Consider the following 20,926-nt stretch of genomic DNA (forward strand, 5'->3'; position numbering starts at 1 on the left):
GCCTGCCGATGGATGGTAGCGGAATCTAGAAAGGGTTCAGTGCGTCAGCAGCGTGGCCACACCATCCAGACCAGCATGCCTCGTAGTCTGTAATAAGTTGGACCCCGGTATAAGATCTAAGGAAGCAAGAGACTGAAATTTGGGGAGCAAAGGCTTTATTAGACCAGGCCTGGTGATGAGTCTTCGGGAGCCAATTTGGAGACTGCGTGCCAGAGACTGAAGGGAGGACTTTAAAAAGAGGCTGGGGGGCTGGGGATTTAGCTCAGCGGCATAAGCACCTGCCTTGCAAGCAGGCAGTCGTGTGTTCGATCCCCGCTACCAATAAAAAGGAAAAAGACCAAAAAAAAAAAAAAAAAACAACACATAAACATAAAAAGAGGCTGGAGGAAAAGGGGGCGGGGGACAAAAAAACCTGCAGAGCCATCAAACTTGTTGACCCGAATCTGGAAACTGTATAGCTGTCCACTTAGTTCTGACAACCTCGGGAGCCTTTGGCGTCTTTTGAGTTACTCCCATCCTGCAGATAAGAATTATCTGCAATAGCATTTGGAGAAGCTGAAACTCAAGCCTTCACAAGGATTTGGAACTTAACCCTTTTGGTGCATTAGGGTTAAGCCACAATATTTTCCTGTAATTTCTCTGAAGCTAAGGCACATTTTATGACAGACCACCACCGGGTCAGGAAGAGGCCACCAGAAACCCCAAATCTTTATGGCCTAGCCTAGATAGATAGGTAAGCGGAGAGGGGAGGCAATAAGGCACCATACAGAACAGAAAACGGCGGTTATGTTTTTCTTTCTTTCTGGGAGGGGGATCAAGGTCAGGTAAGGGTTATGCTAATAAGCAAATCTCCCTGCACACAAGCAAGTTACTTCAAACAAATGTAAATTAGAGGGCCAGCCTAGTTTTCTTTAGCTCTTTAGCGGACAACAGAGGCGCCTAACAGTGATTAACAACCCTTGTTAGCTCGTTTTAGCACCACTTCTGTTATGTAGAGGGCAACAATGGTTATCATATCAATTAGGTAAGGTTTTACAGTTCTTTACAGAGGAGAGCGTTGCTTGACATATCAATTAGGGCATCGAAAGGGAAAAGGAAAACACATCCATAAGCCGTGTTTCAGGTTTTGTTATAATACACGTATAACGAAGCTATTTTCTTAGAGTACAACATAGTCCAACATAGTCCTTAAACCGAGTGCAGCACAATACAGAAGAGAGCTTCCATCCTAACAGCTCATCCCTGGAGCAGTGCACAGGGCTAGGAAATTAGCCTCTGCTTTGCTTTGCTGAAACTAAAGGGAATACTGTAAAGATTATTTACACTAATAAAGCTGGTTCTCTCTCTTTTCTTTTTTTTTTTTTTCTTTTTGTCCTTTTGAGACAGGGTCTCACCATGTAATTCAGGCTGGCCTTAAGCTCACTTTGTAGCCCAGGCTGGTCTCGAAAATGCAATGATCCTCCTGCTTCAACCTCTTGAGTGCTGGGATTACAGGGTGCACCACCATGCTTGGCTAATAACGCTGGTTTTCTAAAGCATCAGGGAAGATTTTTTTCTGGGAATAGATGTTTTTTATTTTGATAGTGCTGGGGATTTCACGCAGGGCTTTGTGCATTGCTAAGCAAGCACTCTCAGCTTCAGAATCCACTCATTTTACAGTGAAACAGTGCAGCTCACTGCTGAGAAGAGGTGGGAGCTGTGGAGTTTTATTCCCTTAGCAACTTGGTATTTTCCCTTGACAACTCTGAACATTTCACACTGCTTAGAAGCACCTTCTCCTCTTCCTAGATCCCAAAGGATGAACATATTCTTCGGTTCTTACGGGCTCGGGATTTTAATATTGACAAAGCCAGGGAGATCATGTGTCAGTCATTAACTTGGCGAAAGCAACACCAGGTGGACTACATCCTGGACACCTGGACCCCGCCACAGGTCCTTCAGGATTACTACGCCGGAGGCTGGCATCACCATGACAAAGGTAGGGTAAACCTGACATCTCCGTGCCTCTGTCATTGTCTGTCTTGGGAGTCACTGAATACCCTGAGATCTCCTGCCATAAAATGGGTGTGAGGCTGATGAGTGCTAGCCTCCTAACTGAGGACTTGAAGCTGTCCCCAGTGAATCATCTGGTGAGAGGTTTCTTGGGGGTGGCCAGCAAGGGGTTGTAATGCTTCACTTCCTCTTTTAGGATTTACTTCACCCTGAGGCAAATGACTTTGCTCCTTTCTTAGTTCAGTGGAGTCTTGTTGGACCAATTAAACCAAAACCTTAGAAGGTAATTTTTTCAGTGACACTGTTAATAGAGGAGTTTCAGTAGCTTAACCTTCACAACTGGAGCAAAATGTCCAGCCAGGTTTCTGTATCACAACCATGCAGAACACAGTTCTGCTCTGGAGAGTATACAGGCGTAGATTGAGGAAGGCACCAAAGATGAAGGTGTTCAGAGATCAGCTGTATACATTATGTACCAGGCCACCTTGCGAGAGTGCTTGCCCTCCCATGGGGTCCCTCTCCTTGTGCTTCACGGCTCGATGGGGCAGAGAGGATCTCATGTACAGAAAAGAGGTGCCCTCTTTTGTGTCTGAACAAGTCATTTCAAAATGGAGTGGCTCTGACTTGTCTAGCTTCCCTGTCTTACATGATTGCATTTCTCCAGATTAATTGTAACTTTATTAATTTTTATTAGAAACCTAGAATTTATATTTATTCTATCTCCTGATCCAGTCTTCAGAAGATTAGAAAGTTTGGTAGTGAAATGTTGACAGGTGTCTTACTAAATGTCAGAAGAAACTTTTTGTAAATTTGCTTTTCTGTAAGATTTGGAAGCACAGAAAACATTTTGCTTTGTGTAAATGAAGCTAAGGCCAGATCATCCTCAGAAGTGAGACTCACCAGGTGGCAGGCCACCTGGAAAGAAGCTGGGTGTTGGTCCCCCACCAGAATGGATCTGCTGCCCTGTTTATCTCTCTGCAGCTCCCTGAGGCAGGAGACTAGAGAACACTGCCTGGGGGGACAGGGTCTGTCCTTTTTTTTTTGGTCTTTTTGAGACAGGATCTCGCTATGCAGTTCAGACTGGCCTTGAGCTCACTTTGTAGCCCAGGCTGAACTCGAAACAATCCTCCTGCCTCAGCCTCTCAAGTGTTGGGATTACAGGCATGTGCCACCATGCCTGGCTAAGAACATTTTCACTTATTTTGGTTCTTAGTAAAAATTGAGGAAAACTAGTAAAAATTGAGGAAAACAGTAAAAATTGAGGAAAACTTTTAAAAAGTCTTGATATTAACTTTTTAGTAACCTGTGAAGTAACAATCTTTTAACTAAGGAAAGCCATTTTCAAAGAGTTCTGTATTCATGAAGAGCATGTGAGCAGCCCCTCCCCTGCCGCTAGGCATTCAGCGCGGGCTCAGCACCCAGCAACTTTGGGCCCCACAGGGAGGTGGCGCTGTGGCCAGGCGAGGCTCCCCTCTCCCAGCAGGTCTGCAGGCTCCCGCCCTCCCCAGTGGCCTGTTTTTCTTTCCATATTTTGTTGGAGGCAAGTGCTAGACACTCACCCATGTGGAAACCAGTTGCTGCCTGTCAGCGTAGCAGAGAGCGTCTGGCTCACCCGCAGCACGAAGGAGCAGGGGGAGCTCTGCCATGCTCCCCACATGGGAGCTGGGCCCACAGCCTCACAGGCAGCAGCAGGCACTCCCCTGCCTCAGTGGGGGGGGGGTGCTGATAACAGCTTTTCTCGCTCCTCCCCTGCAGACGGGCGGCCACTCTATGTGCTCAGGCTCGGGCAGATGGACACCAAAGGCCTGGTGAGGGCCCTCGGAGAGGAAGCACTGCTGCGATATGTGAGTTTTCTCTGGGTACTGGGCGCAGGCCAGCTTGGCCTCCTGTTCTCTGCCAGCAGGACTGTGACCCCACGAGGGGTTGCTGTGACAAGCCGGCCCTCTTGCAGTGAGAAAGGAAAATCTACTGATCTATATATAAAAATTTAGAAGGCACAGAAGTTATAAAACTGTCTTCCGACACTGTGGAAGACTCAGTGAAGCAGTGTGTCTAGTCGAGATGTCTGCTGGGAATTCTGTTTGAGCTTCCATGTCCCATACCTGGAGTCTGACCCTCTGGAGAGACTGCTTTCTCCTGGCACTCTCCCTGGATGCCAAGGGTCTCTTCTCTAGTCGCTGACCTGTTGCTCCAGACTTGAGGCCACCCCGTGCCTTCCCCAGGCTTTTCTGTGCAGCCTCCATCACTGCACCGCAGTGGAGTTCTGTACCCAGAGAAGAATCCACTCTTGAAAAACAGACATGTAAACGGACACATCCACAACCCCACTCCTGGAACGGCCGTTGTTGGTGCTTTGAGCTGTCTTCTGTTAGGTTTCTGTCTCCCCCCGCCCCAGCACTGTGTGTGTATGCACATGTGCACACTCAGATTTGAAGACAGGGAGTTCTTGCACAAGGAGGCCTTGTCACTGTCACTGTGAATGAAAGGCCTCTCTAGAGCCTCACTCAGGCTGTCCCCACACTGCCCTTCTCAGGCGGTGCTCTGGGCCAGGGTGTCCCATATTTCACTCCTCCCTCTTGCCCTCCCAAAGCGTCTGTTCTCAAGGCTCGGAGCTGGAGTCTCATTCTCTGGTCACCTGGGGACTCCCTGAGCTGACAGAGCTTCTGTGCCAAGTTGCAGTGTTTTCTTCTGAGAGTAAGCTTGTCTTCCATGGCAGTGATGCCTGGCGAGTGACGGTTCCCTTGGTGTGCACGCGCCCCCCACCCCCCATCTGCTGTATGAGTGCCCTGTGCTCTCACAGCTGACCACACCTTCTGAGGCCAACCCTGGCCTAGCTTTGTTTATTTTTTCATTTTTATTTTTGGTAATGGGGATTGAACTCAACCTCGCGCTCACCAGGCAAGTGCTTGAGCTGCGGAGCTAAGTCCTGGCGCACCCCAGCCTGTCTTTACGGTTCTTTCTGTGCAGGTACTATCTATAAATGAGGAGGGGCTGAGGCGGTGTGAAGAAAACACAAAAGTCTTTGGTCGGCCAATCAGGTAGGTAGAAGGTTTTGCTTTTTCCTTTCAGCTTATTAAGGATATGAATTAAATGTTTCCAGTTGATGTTTTAAACCAATCTGGTAATTCCCCATTTTCTGAGGTGTTCTAAGGCGAATTAAATGCCAGACATGCACCTGTGGACAGCGGGTTGGGTTAGCAGGTGAGGACAGGGTTTGTGCCTCACTCACTGGCCACTGAGCACCCCGAGGGGCTCTGCTGGCTGGCAGGGAGCATCAATCGCTTTGCTAGTTCAGGACTGGTCCTGTCACATGGAGTCCAAGTGTTCTGTACAAGTCTATATAAACAGAGCTCAGAGCACTGTGATTACACTGGGATGAATTTGGAAACGGCTATAAATGACTTTTATAAAATCAAAAGAAAAAATACAGGCTACTGCTTGCCAGGATGCTGTCTGTTGAATAAGACACATCTCCACACCCCTAGCTCCTGGACCTGCCTGGTGGACCTTGAAGGTTTGAACATGCGCCACCTGTGGAGACCCGGTGTCAAGGCCCTGCTGCGCATCATCGAGGTGGTGGAGGCCAACTACCCGGAGACGCTGGGCCGCCTCCTCATCCTCCGGGCTCCCCGGGTCTTCCCTGTCCTCTGGACGCTGGTGGGTTTGATGCTGTTCTGCAATGACCGTTAGCCATTTGGAAATTAGATACTCGTGTGTCTACATGGCCATACTTACGACCATAGCTCTTAACTAGTTAGGAAAAAACAAAACAAATGTGCAACGACATGAAAATTTTCAATTTTAAAGCAAGAAATGAAGCTCAATTGTCTTTGTCTCCTAATGCTGTGCAAGTAGACTTTATAGGAAAAGTGCATTAAATCCAAACCCCACACACATAGTGCCATAATTTTGATCTTTAAAAGTCAGCAGCAAAGCATGTTAACAATTTTTTTCTGATTGATTTCAGGTTAGTCCATTCATTGATGACAATACCAGAAGGAAATTCCTCATTTATGCAGGAAATGACTACCAGGGTCCAGGCGGCTTGCTTGATTACATCGATAAAGAGATTATTCCAGATTTCCTGAGTGGGGAGTGCATGGTGTGTATCAGGCGGGGAGTCGCATGTTCCAACATTTGGGGAACTGATTTACACACTAGTTTGCACAACTTTTACTTTGAGTTACCTGTGTTAGTTTTTATTTTCTTGTCGGTGACCTGTGTCCCAGGGTTGAACGGAGTGGGCTACTCCGGTAATGTTGACGGCATGCAGTCTTTGTGAGTTACGCACTAAGTGAGTGCGCCTGGAGTCCGAGTATAGCTTGCTTTGCTCCGGAGCCCAGGCGAGCCACTGAACGTGTGAGCTGCACTCCGTTCCAACCCTGCACAGTGCACTGGGGACTGATCCAGGGCTCAGCTTCTCCCTTGACAGTACATGAGCCAGGATAACATTTTTAAAGTGGGAAGTGGGAAGAGCCTGGTTCTCTTTTCTGAAAGTCTGAGGTTCTAAGACAATGAGAGGCTGGGTATTAAGAAACTGAGGCTCTGGGTCACCAGCCAAAGGCCTGCTCCCCCAGACTGTTGTACGGTGAGGCAGAAGCAGAGAGGCTGGGACGGGGAGGCTTTGCCACCCGCGCACAGCTGCCCCTGTGAGGCAGGAGATGGGCGGGATGGGGGGCGGTCCAGCGCGTGCGTCAGAGGCGGCTGCCACCTGCCCTTCGGCCTCAAGTTCCCCTTGGAGGTGTTCACACGCTGGATCTGACTTGTTTCATTGCTCCAGCTAAGGAATTGGATTTCTAGGGCAATCTTGCTAAAAGGTTAAGGGGTTTAGAAAATGTAAGATTTTAACTCTCAGTTTACCAGTTCTGCTTTAAAGAAATTGCAGTCATAATTGCAAGGTAGAGCAAAGAACAAGTAAATTACAGGACTCTTAATTTAGCAAGTACCTCTGAGATTAAACCAGGGGGCCAAGTTGGTTGAAACACAAACTGCTCTTCTTGGACAAGCTAGTTGCCCTGGGAGGGCAACGGTGGTGTGTCACTCAGCCTTCCTCAGAGGCCTGTGCTGCTGCCCTGCGCTGGACTAGTCAGCCCGCTGTCCCTGTGCTGCCCTCCGCAGGCGACCTCTGTGCAGCTCCCCAGCAGGTCTGCTTTCCTGTGGCCCAAGGGAATTGAACTGAGGAGTGCTGTCATTGTCAGGACTGTCAGGACGTTTTCCCATTCCTGCTGTACTGGGAGCCCAGGACCTGCTGTTTGTTTTTTATGAACTCGAGCATGAAGTCATTGAATCAAGGTTAATTAGGAATTTATTATACATAGAAATTCTAATTCAACTTAGCCTATTTCAAATTTATTGACTGATTGATTGGTTGATTGTCTTTTTGAAACAGGGTCTTTTTGTGGTTCAGGCTGGCCTTGGGCTCACTTTGTAGCCCAGGCTGTTTTCAAACTTAAAACAATTGGGCTGCCTCAGCCGCCCAAGTGCTGGGATTACAGGAGTGCGCCATCACACCTGGCTCTTCAAATAAATTTAAAATTGTCCTTTATTAATTTTTAGATTATATCATAGGTCAGTTATTTGACCTGAGTTACATGTGAAGCTTTAATCACTGGCCATATGTGTGTGTATATGTATGTGTGTGTATATATATATCTGTATATAAAAAACTGGTACTCAAACTCAGGACCTAGCACTTGCCAGGCTGGCGCTGTGCTACTGAGCTGTATCCCTGGCCCTTGGTTATGTATCTTTTATTTTTGGTCTTTTTGAGACAGAGTCTTGCTACGCAGTTCGGGCTGGCCTGGAGTTCACTTTGTAGCCCAGGCTGGTCTCAAACTTGCTACAATCCTTCTGCCTCAGCCTCCTGCATGCTAGGATTATAGTCATGTGCCAGCCTGCCTGCCTGATTATTTATCTGGAGCATAATTTCTCTTTCCTTTTTCACCTCTGGTGCCAAGGATCGAACCTAGGGGCTCGCGCATAGGCATGCACCCTACTTCAGAGCCACATACCCAGCCCCAGTGATTCCTCATAAAAATAATTCCTGTAGTTGTTGGATATAAAACTCTTTCCTTCACATGTTCCTTTGTAGCACAATGTAAATTCCTTTAATTCTCCTACAAAATGGCCTTAGTGATTGAGTCCAGTACTTTGTGCATATTAGCATGAGTTCTGTGGTAAGCCATTTTCAACTTATCCTCATTTATTCAAAATAAAACACATGTACTTAAGTGGTTTTTAAAGTGTCTTGCTAGGCAGTACAGAATATTGTATTGTATGCCCTTGCTAGCGTTTTCCATTTCTGAGCTGCTTCCGGGAGCCAAATGCTGGGGTGCGGTGCTGCCCAGCTGCACTGTGTTCAGAGGCGGACTATTGGCAGAGCATTCACCGCTGTGTTTGCATTTCCAGTGTGAAGTGCCAGAGGGCGGCCTGGTTCCCAAGTCTCTGTATAGGACTGCAGAGGAGCTAGAAAACGAAGACCTGAAGCTCTGGACCGAAACCATCTACCAGTCTGCGAGCGTGTTCAAGGGTGCCCCGCATGAGGTATTCTGCGAGGGCCCCCCCTCCCCAGGGCTGTCCCACCCAGCAGCCGGCCTGCTCTCCAGCCTGTGCATTTAGGTTTAGACCCAGGTGATGTAGTGTGGTAAATGTTGATGTGGAAGAGCAAGGGTCTGTCAGAGTGGAACAGAAATCACTGTGTTCAGTCACAGAGTGCCTTGAAGGCAGCTTGGTCTCGTGATTTCTGTTTTACCCTTGACACGGATACAAAGAGCACATCTTTCCATGCGGGAAGGTTGTATTCATCTCCATAGCTCAGTTTAGAAACAGTGCTGGTACAGAGTGTCTTTTGCTGGTTTTCTTTTGACGGGGCTCTGGCTGTGTGTATCTCCTGAGGGACTGCTGACTTCTGTCCATCTTGAGGATTGAGGAGAAGTGAGCACAACTCTGCTCTGTCTTCTTGCAGTCACACTGTGGTGTGGAGATGAGAGCATTCCTGGTGACATCATCACGTGTCTGTCGTTTCGCGTTGTGTGTGACCTGAGGTGTGAGGACCACAGTGGCCTCCTTCCCTGAGCTCAAGGGCAGGCTCATGGCTGCTGGCCGCTGGCGCCAGCATCAGTGCCTTGCACGGAGGAGGCATTCACAGCGCAGTGCTGTTTCGACCCACAGTGGTGGCCAAGACCCGACCCTGACTGCTTCTGCCAGGCCCCTGGTGCAGCCACCTGCTGCCCCCCATTGCTGGTGTCTTTCTGCACAGCTGACTCTGCATTGGGGGTACTTGGCTGGGCAGCACTGCCGCTATGGGTTGAACTGCGAACACGTATTTGAGTTGCCTTCCTCAAGGATCTCCTAGGGAGAGTGAAATTTACGTAACTGTCCTGAGAATCCTTCTATTAATTTCTTTTTAGGTGAAAACCGGCAGGGAAGAACAGTTGTTTGTGACTAGATAACCATCAGTCTTGTGTGTTACAAGAGCTTAGCAGTGTAGCCTGCCTCCTGTGAATTACAGGGCACCGTAAACCCCGGAGCAGGAGAAGGAAAAAGACTTGAGCCACTTCTTGGGGAATGAGGAAAGCACAAATGTCACCGTGTGACAGCTGAAGGAAGCCTGACATCAGTGTCCCCATTGTGCAGAGGGGCAGAGGTCTTAGGAAGAACCTGCCCCTTGGGAGCTGCTTGGCTGAAAGCACTCAGTGCCACACACAGTGCCGCCTGAGAGGCCTGCCGTGCCTTGCTGACTGCTGCTAGGGGCTGGGGTGTCTGCGCAGCTGGCTGGCGCAGAAGGGCGGGGTGGGGCGGAGGCCAGTGAGCCCAGAGCTCTGCCCAGCACCTGCTGCCGCGTCTTCCCTGGGAATCTTTGGGAGCTGTGGCTTTGATCATGCTGCTGGGAAGCCTTGTGTTGCTCAGGGTGAAATCCTGGTTGGGTTGGCACTCAGCACCAGGTGCCTCCCCTCCCTTCTGCCCCCAGCTGTGGCTTGTCACTTCCTTCCTTCCAGTCAGATTTTATGGGTACATTTTAGGTATAATAATGATCATGTTCAGTTTTCTTCCCCTGGTACCAGGCATTGAATTTACGACCTTGTGCTTGCCAGGCAGGCACTTGTGCCACTGAGCTAAGTCCCTGGTCCAGTGATCACATTCATCATGTAGAATTTGTACCTCTAGATGACATAACTTGATTTTTTTTCTCATTCCCCTACCATTTCTTCAATCCTTTCTTCCTTCCCCAGTTAAAAAAGCTTTATTTCCATTTTTTGCTTTCCTTTTCTTTCCCCCTCCCTGATTTTTTACTATTTCACAGTACTTATTATACATTTTGGTCCTTCTTTACACTTGGTTTTTCGCACCAGAGAAACAAAGTGATATTTGCACACTTGTGTGTCAGGTTTATTTCACTTAACAGTGAAATAAGGTCTCAGAATGCATCCATTTACCTAGAAATGTCTCGAGTTTGTCCTTTGTGGCATAGTAGTATTGCTCCATTGTATTCAAAAACAAAAACAAAAAACCATGTTTATCCATCCACCAGTTGATGAGCATTTAGGCTGTTTCCACGATTTGGTTATTTCCGATTGTGCCGTGCTATATACATGAGACTGCGTGGATTGCAGTGGTCTGATGTTTTTAATTCTTTTGGGAAGATACCAAGATGGGAGTAGTGGGGGTGAACGGGACCTCCAATCCTAGATTTTTGAGGAATCTCCACATTAATTTCCATAGTAGTTGCACCAGTTTACACTCTCACCAACAATGGAGAAGAGTTCCTTTTCCCCACAGCCCCTCCAGCATTTGTTGTTGGTCGATTTCCTGATACTAGCCGTGCTTTCTGGGGAGAGATGGAATCTGTGGTGTTTTAATTTGCATCTCTTGAATAACCAGTGATCTTGAACACTTTTTCATATATTTGCCATTTCTGTTTCTCCATCTGAGAAGTGCCTGTGCATTTCAGATGCCTGTTTTTGGATTGGGTTTTTAAATTTGGGGTTTTTTTGAGTTCCTTATATCTAGGTAGTGATCCTTTGAGGAACAGCTGGCAGACATTTTACTCACACTGTGGGCTGTCTCTTCCCTCTGTTGGTGGTTTCTCTTGCTGTGCAAAAGCTTTCCAATAGAAGGAGATCCTGGCTTTTGGCTGGCTCACCCCTTTCTGCCCGCCCGGCCAGTCTGCTGCTGCTCCCTTAGGCAGTTGGCAGTGCTCCCGCCCAGCTTGTGTCCAGCACGCGGCCTCACCACCTCTGCCTGTCTCACCTTGCCTCATCTCTGCAGGGTTGCTGCTGTCCTCCTGCTCAGAGCAGGCCACCCAGTCTCTGTGTGCAGGCCCCAGGGCTTCTGTCGGGTCGGGAAACCCCATTGCTTAGAATGCCGGCTGAGGTGATGCAGGCTGAGCGGGGCCACGAGGGGTGCTGATCACAGAAAGCGCAGAGCTTGATGTGTGCGTGACACAGCAAGAACTGCTCTTAGAAGCAGGAAGAGCCGGTGGCGCTCGGCTGTTTGGGTGACCTGGGTGAAGAGAAGAGAGTCACTTGCCGCGATCCACGCCATCCCCACCCCACACACAGGTCTGGGCTGTGAAGTGCCTGCGAAACAGCCTGGCGTCTGCGGCCGGGCCCGGCCTGGCCAGCTGATTGCTCTCTGCTCTGCAGATTCTCATCCAGATCGTGGAGGCCTCTTCAGTGATCACTTGGGATTTTGATGTGTGCAAAGGGGACATTGTCTTTAACATCTATCACTCCAAGAGGTCGCCACAGCCGCCGAAAAAGGACTCGCTGGGTGCCCACAGCATCGCCTCTCCAGGCGGGAACAACGTGCAGCTCATAGACAGGCTCTGGCAGCTGGGCCGCGACTACAGCATGGTGGAGTCGCCGCTCATCTGTAAGGAAGGCGAGAGCGTGCAGGTAGGGCCTGCTGCTGGGTGCAGCGGGGCTGTGCTGTTTGGTCAGCAGGCGTCTCCCCACGCCCCTGGCTCCTGGAGGTGTTGCCTAGTTACTGGGGTGAGAGACCTGGGAAGCTGGGTGAGTCTTGGAGAGAAAGACTCAGGCCTCACAGGGCTGAGGCAGAACTCAGCATTTGCTGAGGTGCGTGAATCTAGACAGCGTGCGACAGGGAGGAGAGGAGTTCCATGTGCACGTAGCTCGGTCCCAGGTGACGTGTGTGAGACCCACTTTGCCTGTTCCTCTGGAAAGAGTGGCCCTGCACAGATGCAGCGGGGTGAGCATTGTGGTGCCTATGTCCTAGTAGGTGGCTGTGTAAAGTGCTGTGCACTCGTGTCTCATGTCCTGGCCTCTGTCTTGAGTGCTTGTGCCCAGCCTGGCTGCCCTCCGCTGCCTCTGGCCTTCATAGCAGCATGGGACCTGGCGTGTTTCTTCCTGGCCTTTGTCCTGAGCCAAAAGCTACAAGCTGTGGGGCCTTGCAGGTGATAGGGACATAGTGCTCCTGTGGCTTCCAGCATATGGAAGGACACTATCAGATCACTTCCTGATAATGAAAGCCACAGGTCTGTAACCAGGTGGACATGGTCACGGGCGAGACTCAGAGATTGCTCCCATGATCCTCGCAGACCATTTTAAGATGGGGACTGGGCAAGAGGTGCTCACCCGCCTTCCTTGTTCTAGGGCTCACATGTGACCAGGTGGCCGGGCTTCTACATCCTGCAGTGGAAGTTCCACAGCATGCCAGCGTGTGCGGCCACCAACCTGCCACGGGTGGATGACGTGCTGGCCTCGCTGCAGGTCTCCTCTCACAAGTGCAAAGTGATGTACTACACCGAAGTGATCGGGTCCGAGGATTTCAGGTACTGTAGTAGGTGCCCAGCTTACAAGACAGAGCAAGAAGTGACATCGGAGGCTTGGGGCCCTGGCTCTGATCAACAGGGATAGCAAATTGTGGGGGCACTGGAGGAGCAGCTTTGGGCTCGCTCATTGGCTTTGGCCTTGCACTGTCGTGGGAAAGTATCAGAGGGATGGAACTGACTTCACCTTTGGTTAGCACGCGTTGTCGCCCCTGGAGGGTATAGGAAGCTGTGTCCTGCAGTGGGACAGTCGCGGTCCATCTCCACTTGTAAGTGGGGATGAGGAACAGAGCAGGGTGGTGTGGGTAGGCAGGTGGCTCATGGCCGGGTCCTTACACCTCGTCCCACCCCTGTGCTGTTTGCAGAGGTTCCATGACCAGCCTGGAGTCCAGCCACAGTGGGTTCTCCCAGCTGAGCGCCGCCACCACTTCCTCCAGCCAGTCTCACTCCAGCTCCATGATTTCCAGGTAGTGCTGCGAAGCCTGTGCCTAGCGGTCAGAGGGGACAGCCGCGCCTGCTGGACAGCCCGCCGTGCTCTGCCTGCCTGCCTGCCTGCCGGCCTGCTGGCCACCGCAGGCAGCGTTGTGCAGACTCCTCTCGCCCTCTAGATAGCAGAGGCTCTCCAGGTGGTAAATGTAGTCATTTGATCCCAAAACTATCTTGACAGGAAGTTTTAACTCTAACCCTCATGTTAACTCAATAGCCATAGATTTTGTATACAACGTGCACAGAATCAAACCAGAGCACAAGGGCTCTCCTGAAAGACAAGTAGTTTATATGCTGGTTAAAAGATCGACTTCATCTCAGATGATGCAAAAAATTTTTCCAACAAACACCTTGCCCACTAGTGAGTGACTTACTCTGATGCCCTGCAGAGACGAGCCCACCTTCTCCCTTGGGACGGAAGCCTCGGCTGCCACCCTGAGCTGCATTGCAGTCCTCTCAGCTCCCTGTTAGCGTGGTCGGTGGGTTCGTGGCAATCCCCAGGTTCCTTTCTTCTGAGGACTCGGGCAGCCCTAGCTGGTCTACCTGCTGCTCCTGAGTGGGCACTGGTGCCTCAGGAGGGGCTGCCGGGAGCTCCCCATGACTCCAAGAGAACACCACCATCATTAAACATTGCTCTTCCTCGTTCCCACATCTTGTAGTATTTTCCAAACAGCACTCTTCTGTCTGTGGACCTGGGTGGGGCGCTCTCCTTCCCTCTGGGTGCTGCTCTCCTGCAGGGAGGCCTCTGCCCACTGCTCATCTTCCTCCTCTGCCTGCCAGCCGCTCACCTCCTTGGCCTGGCCAATTCCCGGCCGCTCTAGGAGGGCATCTTGGGAACAGTGTGCTGTGTTGGCTGTTTCTGATCTGCGGGCACCGTGCTTGTTAGCGACCTGGAAGGGTCCCACAGTGCCTCGTGGCTGGCGGAGCCCCTGCTGCTTTGCAGGTGTGCGTGTGTGTGTGTGAGCGTGTGGCAGGAGGGTAGAAGTGTAGTTCAAAGGCCGGGAGTTTAGCTCAACGGCGTGCCTGCTTGGCAAACTCGAGATCATTGAGCTTGATCCCTGGTACCAAAAAAAAAAAGAAATGCAGTTTAAGTGACAAGGGAGTCTTCATAGAAGCCAGCCAGACTATGAAAGGATTTTCCCCTTGTGTATTCTCTTCACCTGCCAGTGACAGAGCCTGCTGTGTCCTGTGCAGGTCTTCATTTTTTTTCCTAGCATTTTACAGGACGAGCAGATTATTTACAAATCTGTCCAGAAGTTGCATAGGGCTGCTCTCCATGTGCATAGCAGGAGCGTCCAGAAATGTGTGCCAAAGCCTGCAGGGACATCACAGTGAGCACCTCACTCCTAGAGTGCGTGGTCTTGGCTGCTCCGAGGCATCAGATGGGTGGGTGGCCATGTGACTGGAGAGGTCCGTGGAGCGTACCCATGCCACAGGTGTCTGGTGTGTGTGGGGAGAGACTGCGCAGCCCTGTGTCAGTCAGCTGAACCCCTCTGGCTCCCTGTACCCTGAGACACAGGCAGGCCTGCCCCGCCCGCCTCGCTGCATGGTTCTCATACAGAGCACGCGCCCATCGGCCCCAAAGCCTTGCTTCTAGAAAGCACGGCAGGGCCGGCTTGCACGGCTGCTCTGCTTCTGCTAGCGCTTCCCATCCCCAGGTTCTGAGGACCTGAAGATGGTCCCTTCTCTCTGTCTCTCTGTCTCTGTCTCTCCTCTCCCTGTCCTCTGTCTCAGATGGCGATTTTGCTGACAGCTGCCAAGAAAATGCTTCACTCAACAGTCCACATGTGCCCAGAGATGTTTCTAGAACTCTTTGAATTGCAGCCATGTCCCCACCCTATGCTGAAGATCTGTCCTTTATAAGTTGATTCGGAAGTGGCACTGTTTACCCCCAAAGAACTGAGGCATCTTTAAGAGTTCAAAGCACACGACCACACAGATGCTTGCAGGGTCCCTGAGGAATGCGCCACCTTGTCCTTGCAGGAGCTGCAGGACGTGTGTGACCTGATCTTGTAGTCCGCCGTGTCTTTTGTGTCCTGCCACTTTTTAAAAGATGCTGCTGTCCTTCCCCTTTTTCAGTACTAACGATTCTTTTGGTTTTCCCTCCTAATACTAGCATCTTAATTCACTTTCCTTCCTAAATTCAACATTTGTATATCAAATTCTGTAAATGTTTTGTAAGCATATTACCTCGCTCTTGGTAATATAATACTGATAGTCTTTAAAAGATTTTTTTATTGTTACCAATAATAAATGTGAACTGTTTAAAGAGCAGTGTTTTTTTTCCCTTTCTATGAAAATGTCCCATAAAAAGTTTGAAATTGATAGGAGACTGCAGAGACTGTGGGACCAAGGGTCCTGCTGAGGCCAGAGAACAGGCCGTGGCCGCGCAGGCACTGTCCGGCTGTGCAGGTCATGATTAGGGCTGTGGGTCCTTCCCGCACAGTGCGTGGGCCTAACTCAGCTGGATCAAATAGGAGTGCGCTGCCCTGATACCAACACAATGTTCCTGTAATGACAAAATGGCTTACGTTAAGCACAGCGCTGCCGCAGATAAAATCGTCAGCTGTGGGCCCACCACAGCCTGGGTGCCTTGTCCAGCTTCTCTGTACCTGGGGCCTGCAGCAGCAGAGCCCCCAGGCTCAGTGGGGTGGGCATCACTGGCTTTCAGGGTACAGAGACTGGCAGCTCTTCCCACTGGAGACTGAGGTCACTCACTGTTCTTGTTGAGATCTGGCCTTTGTAGGGCACAGCCAAGGGGTCCAGCCAGCACGAGTGGAAAGCAGAAGATGCCTGCGTGAGTCCAGGTCGGGGGTTCCCTGCCTTGGCAACACCCAGACACTGCCTGCTGCGGAAGCGGGGCAGTTCCTGTGCTCTGCTGTTCCTGCGATGGCCAGGTCAGGCCTGTCTCTCCAGCCTCTGCTGGTGGTCACATTCTCCCGGCAGAGCTGGAGGCCTCCCGAGTATCCCTGACCAGCAGCCCAGCTCTTCTGTCTTCAGAAGTTGGCCACCTTGAAACAGTGACTTGAATGACACCGTGCTTCCCACTGGACCATCAAACCTTGCGTGTGGTCACTCGTGGCAGAGTGTAAACCTCAGGTCGCCTTCCAGCTCAGTCAGGAGGTGGTGTTTTCACTAAAGTGGTCAGGAACCAGTGATGCATGTTGCCTGGAAATTGACGGTTTGGAGAGCCAGGGTTCTCATGGTAGCTTTTCCACACAAGGGCCAGGGACGCCATGCTGAAGCCTGTCGACTGCTGAACCTATGCTTCAAAGTGGCAAATGGCTTGTGTTTCGTTTACTACCACAATGCTAATATCCTGTGAAGAGGGCTGGGAGTGTAGCTCAGTGGTAGAGTGCTTGCCTAGCATGCACAAGACCCTGAGGTCAGTCCCTACTACCACCCAAAGAAGTCCTGTGACATCGCTGATAGGATCTCCCCAGGACCCCCAAACAGGCATAGTTTCCAGGGAAAAGCAGAGGTCGAATACTGAAATGTCAGAAGAATGGGCGGTGTGGCCCAGGGTCCGCGTGGGGAGCTCCCCACCTAGTGTGCGCTCAGCAGAAGACCCCAGAGCCAGGCAGCCCAGGTGCCCCACCTTGCACGCCCACCTCCCATTGCCAAAGCACCCCACCCCCCTGCTGAGGCACACACCCCCAGGGCGACAGTAGGGGGAGCCCCAAGCCAGAGACATGCCCCTGAGCCTCTTCATTCTGAAATCTTACACTTCTGCATAAAAACTGGTGTAGAAATAGAAAAGTCCGGTCCATACAAAGCCACAGAGAAGCACAAGCAGGTAACACCCCTGCGATGCAGAGCAGACCTGCTGACAGGTAATGGCTGGCTTCAAGCAAGGCATGGTGGCACCACCTAATCCAGGCTACTTCACAGGCTGAGGCAGTCTGGGCAGTTCAAGAAGACCTCACCTTAAAACGAAAAGCCAAGGTATTTTAGAATCAAGGGAGTTGGGCTGGGGATATAGGCAAGTGCAAGGTCCTGAGTTCAATTTCTGGTATAAAAAGCGGGGAGGAGACTTGAAAAAATGAGCCATAAAAAGCATAAGTGAGAATTAGAAAAACTCAGAAATGAGATGACAGAACTCCAAAACTGGAAACCAATTCAAAACTCATTTCAGAAATTAAGACTTAAGGAATCAAAACCCCCCAAAAGAGCAGATAATGCCAAGTGAAAAATGGGGCTTCTGTAAATCACAAGGAGAGAGAAAAAAAGACTGTCAGTATTGAAGATGGACCAAACTGTGTGGTGGTGCATACCTATAATCCCGGCAGTCTGGGAGACTGAGGCAGGAGCATTGCGGGTTCCAGTGCAATCTGGGCAACTTAGATCCTGTTTTAAATACAAAAAAAAAAAAAAAAAGAAGAAAAAGAAGAAAAATGGGATGTATCTCAGTGTGAGGGACCTAGGTTTAGTCCCCAGTATCACACACGCAAAAATACCAAGAAGATCAAACATGGATAATACTGCAGGAGCAGTGACCTGAGAATGACTGAAATCGGGAAAGATTCTGGTAAAGGAACTGAATTTTTTAAAAAATCAGTTGGAGCGGCTACAGAGGGAAAAGGAACCTTTCAAGGACAGAAATTTTAGGCCAGTAGCAAATGGAATAATTACAATTTGTCAACAAAAGACCAAGCGTTTTATATCCAGCAAAACTGATTGGAAGGGACCCTGGTGGCACTGCCGGGATGCCTGGACTCAGGCAGTGTCCCTCCCCCAGTGCTCCCTGGGACTTTCAAGCTGGCTGAAGAGGTCTCAGAAGGAAAAGGACATACCCCTGACGGCAGGTGTGGGAGGAGCATGTTCCATGGAGGCATGGGCTTGTGCCATCTGCCTTGGGTGGTTCCTGTGTCTTTGGTATAGTAAAAAGATACAGTGTTGTTTTGGAGTGTGTGTGTGTGTGTGTGTGTGTGTGTGTGTGTGTGTGAGAGAGAGAGAGAGAGAGAGAGAGAGAGAGGGAGAGAGGGAGAGAGGGAGAGAGAAGAGAGAATTAGTTTGCCTTGGAGGGGGTACTGGTCGCTGTTTACCTGGGCCACTTTCCGTCCTGTTCCCAGGTGCTCACAGGAGCTCAAATGCACCGCGTGTGCTGTGGCCAGGCTGGGGACTGATGCACAGTCAGCTGCCCATGACCCAGTGGTCCCCTGGTGCAAGGGCCTGAGTGGCCGGCAGCCTGAAGGGCCCGTGTGTAGTGCTCCTCCCTGGTGGGCTCTTCCTCAACTCACCAGTGTCCTCTCTCCTCAGCTTCTGGCTTCAGAGGGGCATGAAAGCCCATCTAGGTGTCACCCTGGTTTGAGCTTGGGATACCCTCAAAGGCCTGTATGACAGGCTCTGTCCCCAGGGTGGCACTGCTGGGAGGTGGTGGAACCTTTCAGAGGCAAGACCAGGAGGATGCATTAGGTCATGGGCAGGTGCCCTGCAAGGGGGTAGTGGGACCCCCTGGCCATGGACGGATGGTGTAGCTCTATGGCTCCAAGACACGATTATGCTGCCCCACCACAGGGCCTGAGGTACTGGATCAGAACCAACCAAACTGTAAGCCCAAATAAACCTTTCCTCTTTATAAGTTAAACTACCTCAGATATTTCGTTAGAGTGATGTGAAGCTGCCTGACCTGGGGGAGGGGCGACCTGTTTCTGGGTGAATTCAACTGTACATCCACAGACCGAGTGAAGCAAGGTCCCGCCCTGATAATGGAGGCCCATCTGGACAGAGGTCAACAGAATTCTGCCTGACTTCCTCAGACTGGGATGCCAGATGTTTCCTCCCCTTTGGACTTGATCTTTTGGCTCTTCTGGGTCCCAGGAAAGCCCATTAACATCAGTCTCAGCTAAGCCCTACTCTCCTCTGACTTATCAGCCCAGTAACCGCCAAGCCATCTCCAGCCTACGCAGTAGTCACGTGTCACAGCTTTCTGGTCAGCCAGACGCTGCAGACAGGATGGTGGTCCTACAGGCCCAGAACGGAGTGGAAAGAGTCCTGTGACCGAGTGCTTAACCCGAGCTGAGCATGTGCGGGCCCATCTCCGGCACCACCCGTGTGAGCCGCCTGGACACCAGCGGCGGCCCAGCTCAGCACGTTTGCGATGCTGGGGGAACGAGCCTGGTTTCGGGTAAGGATGGCGCACACCATTAGGTACGGGGCGCGGTACCTGACTGTGGTAATAGGTGACGTTCCTGGCTTATGTTTTACCTTTTGTTGTTAGTTCAGAGCACCCTTCTGCTTAACTAAAAATAATTGCTGTACAACAGTTGTGCCAGCAGCAGCATGTGCACGCGTGCGGACCCTGTCTCTTCACCTAGGCCTTGTGTGTAGTGCACCGCGTTGCTCATGCCCGGGTCACCTGCCAGGTCAGTTTCCATCTGGAAGGGGCGTGTGAGTGTGTCCACATACTGTGCCTCCCTGAAACTAAGACAGGGTCTTATTGTAAGGATTGCTCCAACAAAGATGCACTAGGGCTTGTTTTCAGGGGATGTCTTAATTTTTTCCATGTATAAAGTTCTACATTTATTCATGTACAACAATCTACATTTATTCAAATACAGTCCTGTCCTCTTCTGGAACCCTATCAAAGCTTCCCAGACGCCAAATTCCAGGCTGGATTTCTCGCATCTCCATTTCCTGTGGAACCACTGGCCGGGCTCTCTCATCCAGCCACAGAGCTCTCTCTTCTCATCCCTGCAGTCTGAGCGTACTGTGTTGGTGACAGAGTCAGCAGGGGTTTTATACCATGAATTCTCTGCCCTAGTTGTGACTTCCTGCAGGCTGGCTTCACTAGGTCCATGTTAAATCAAGACTCAACCGAAGACTTAGGAGACAGGAACGGCAACAAAAATTAAGACAGCTAAGAATGAGTCTCCATGCAGAAGCTACAAAACCTGCAGGTGCCAAAATTCTTTATTTCATACAAAGGCACTAAGTGCGTGATTAGAGCACATAGCGTGTTGATTTATGAAGATTTGGAGTACACACCACTGCCTTGGTTCACTGTGGAGTACACACATTCACACGCTGTCTGTGCTCGGATTGGTCATTTGGCAATAAGTTCATCAGTTTCCATGGATGTCCACCTCTAGTTCAAGGTGCTTGCTTGTGTTTTACAACTACTTAATTATAACTTACATTTTACATTATCATTTAAGTATTAATGTCAATAATATTTATTCATATTTAATTATACTTTAGTAATGTTTTATAATTCAATGTGTCTGTCGTGTATTGCAGTGAATTACAGGATGCATCCGCCTGGCCCATGCTCTTAACTGAGGCTTATTTTGGGGGTAGGGCTTATATTAGGAGTGCTATGAAATATGCTTATTTTCCAGGTAGGCCTTAATTTTGGGGAACTGCAATATGCACTTACACATCATGTTGGTACCATTTCTGTGGAGACCCTAACACAAGAGGTGTGCACTCATGTCCTGGAATTGCAAAGCCTTTGATTGTTACAGAAAACAAAATGTTCGAGGTGGGGGGGTTGGGTTCCCCCATCCGAAGGCTACTCCTGGTGGGACAGAACTCTAAAACTGGAACAGTGGGACAGTGAAATCCAGCAGCTTGACTGGAAGAACTCCCTGGACTGCACCGGTGACTCCTTCCTCCTTCCGGCCAGGAGAAGATGTTGCCCTCAGGGATGAGGGTGCT

At 50.3% G+C, this 20,926-nt stretch overlaps 1 protein-coding gene across 4 annotated transcripts in view; it reads left to right on the forward strand.

The window, feature by feature from the left end:
- Positions 1–20,926, forward strand: part of Sec14l1 (SEC14 like lipid binding 1) — a 60,617-nt gene that overhangs the window by 34,232 nt on the left and 5,459 nt on the right. For 3 of the 4 annotated variants that reach the window (XM_063242342.1, XM_063242344.1, XM_063242343.1), the window contains exons 8-16: positions 1,789–1,978; positions 3,748–3,836; positions 4,960–5,030; positions 5,478–5,649; positions 5,960–6,094; positions 8,401–8,535; positions 11,637–11,888; positions 12,606–12,784; positions 13,147–13,248. In XM_063242342.1, the coding sequence (XP_063098412.1) occupies positions 1,789–1,978; positions 3,748–3,836; positions 4,960–5,030; positions 5,478–5,649; positions 5,960–6,094; positions 8,401–8,535; positions 11,637–11,888; positions 12,606–12,784; positions 13,147–13,248 (1,325 nt within the window). Of the gene's footprint in view, positions 1–1,788; positions 1,979–3,747; positions 3,837–4,959; positions 5,031–5,477; positions 5,650–5,959; positions 6,095–8,400; positions 8,536–11,636; positions 11,889–12,605; positions 12,785–13,146; positions 13,249–15,001; positions 15,537–20,926 lie in introns of those variants that run through there. The other variant, XM_003464776.5, reaches the window with a different exon arrangement.

Source organism: Cavia porcellus, unplaced genomic scaffold, assembly GCF_034190915.1.
Source record: "Cavia porcellus strain 051 isolate PalLab524CR breed Dunkin Hartley unplaced genomic scaffold, mCavPor4.1 scaffold_32, whole genome shotgun sequence".
Classification (NCBI taxonomy): domain Eukaryota; kingdom Metazoa; phylum Chordata; class Mammalia; order Rodentia; family Caviidae; genus Cavia; species Cavia porcellus.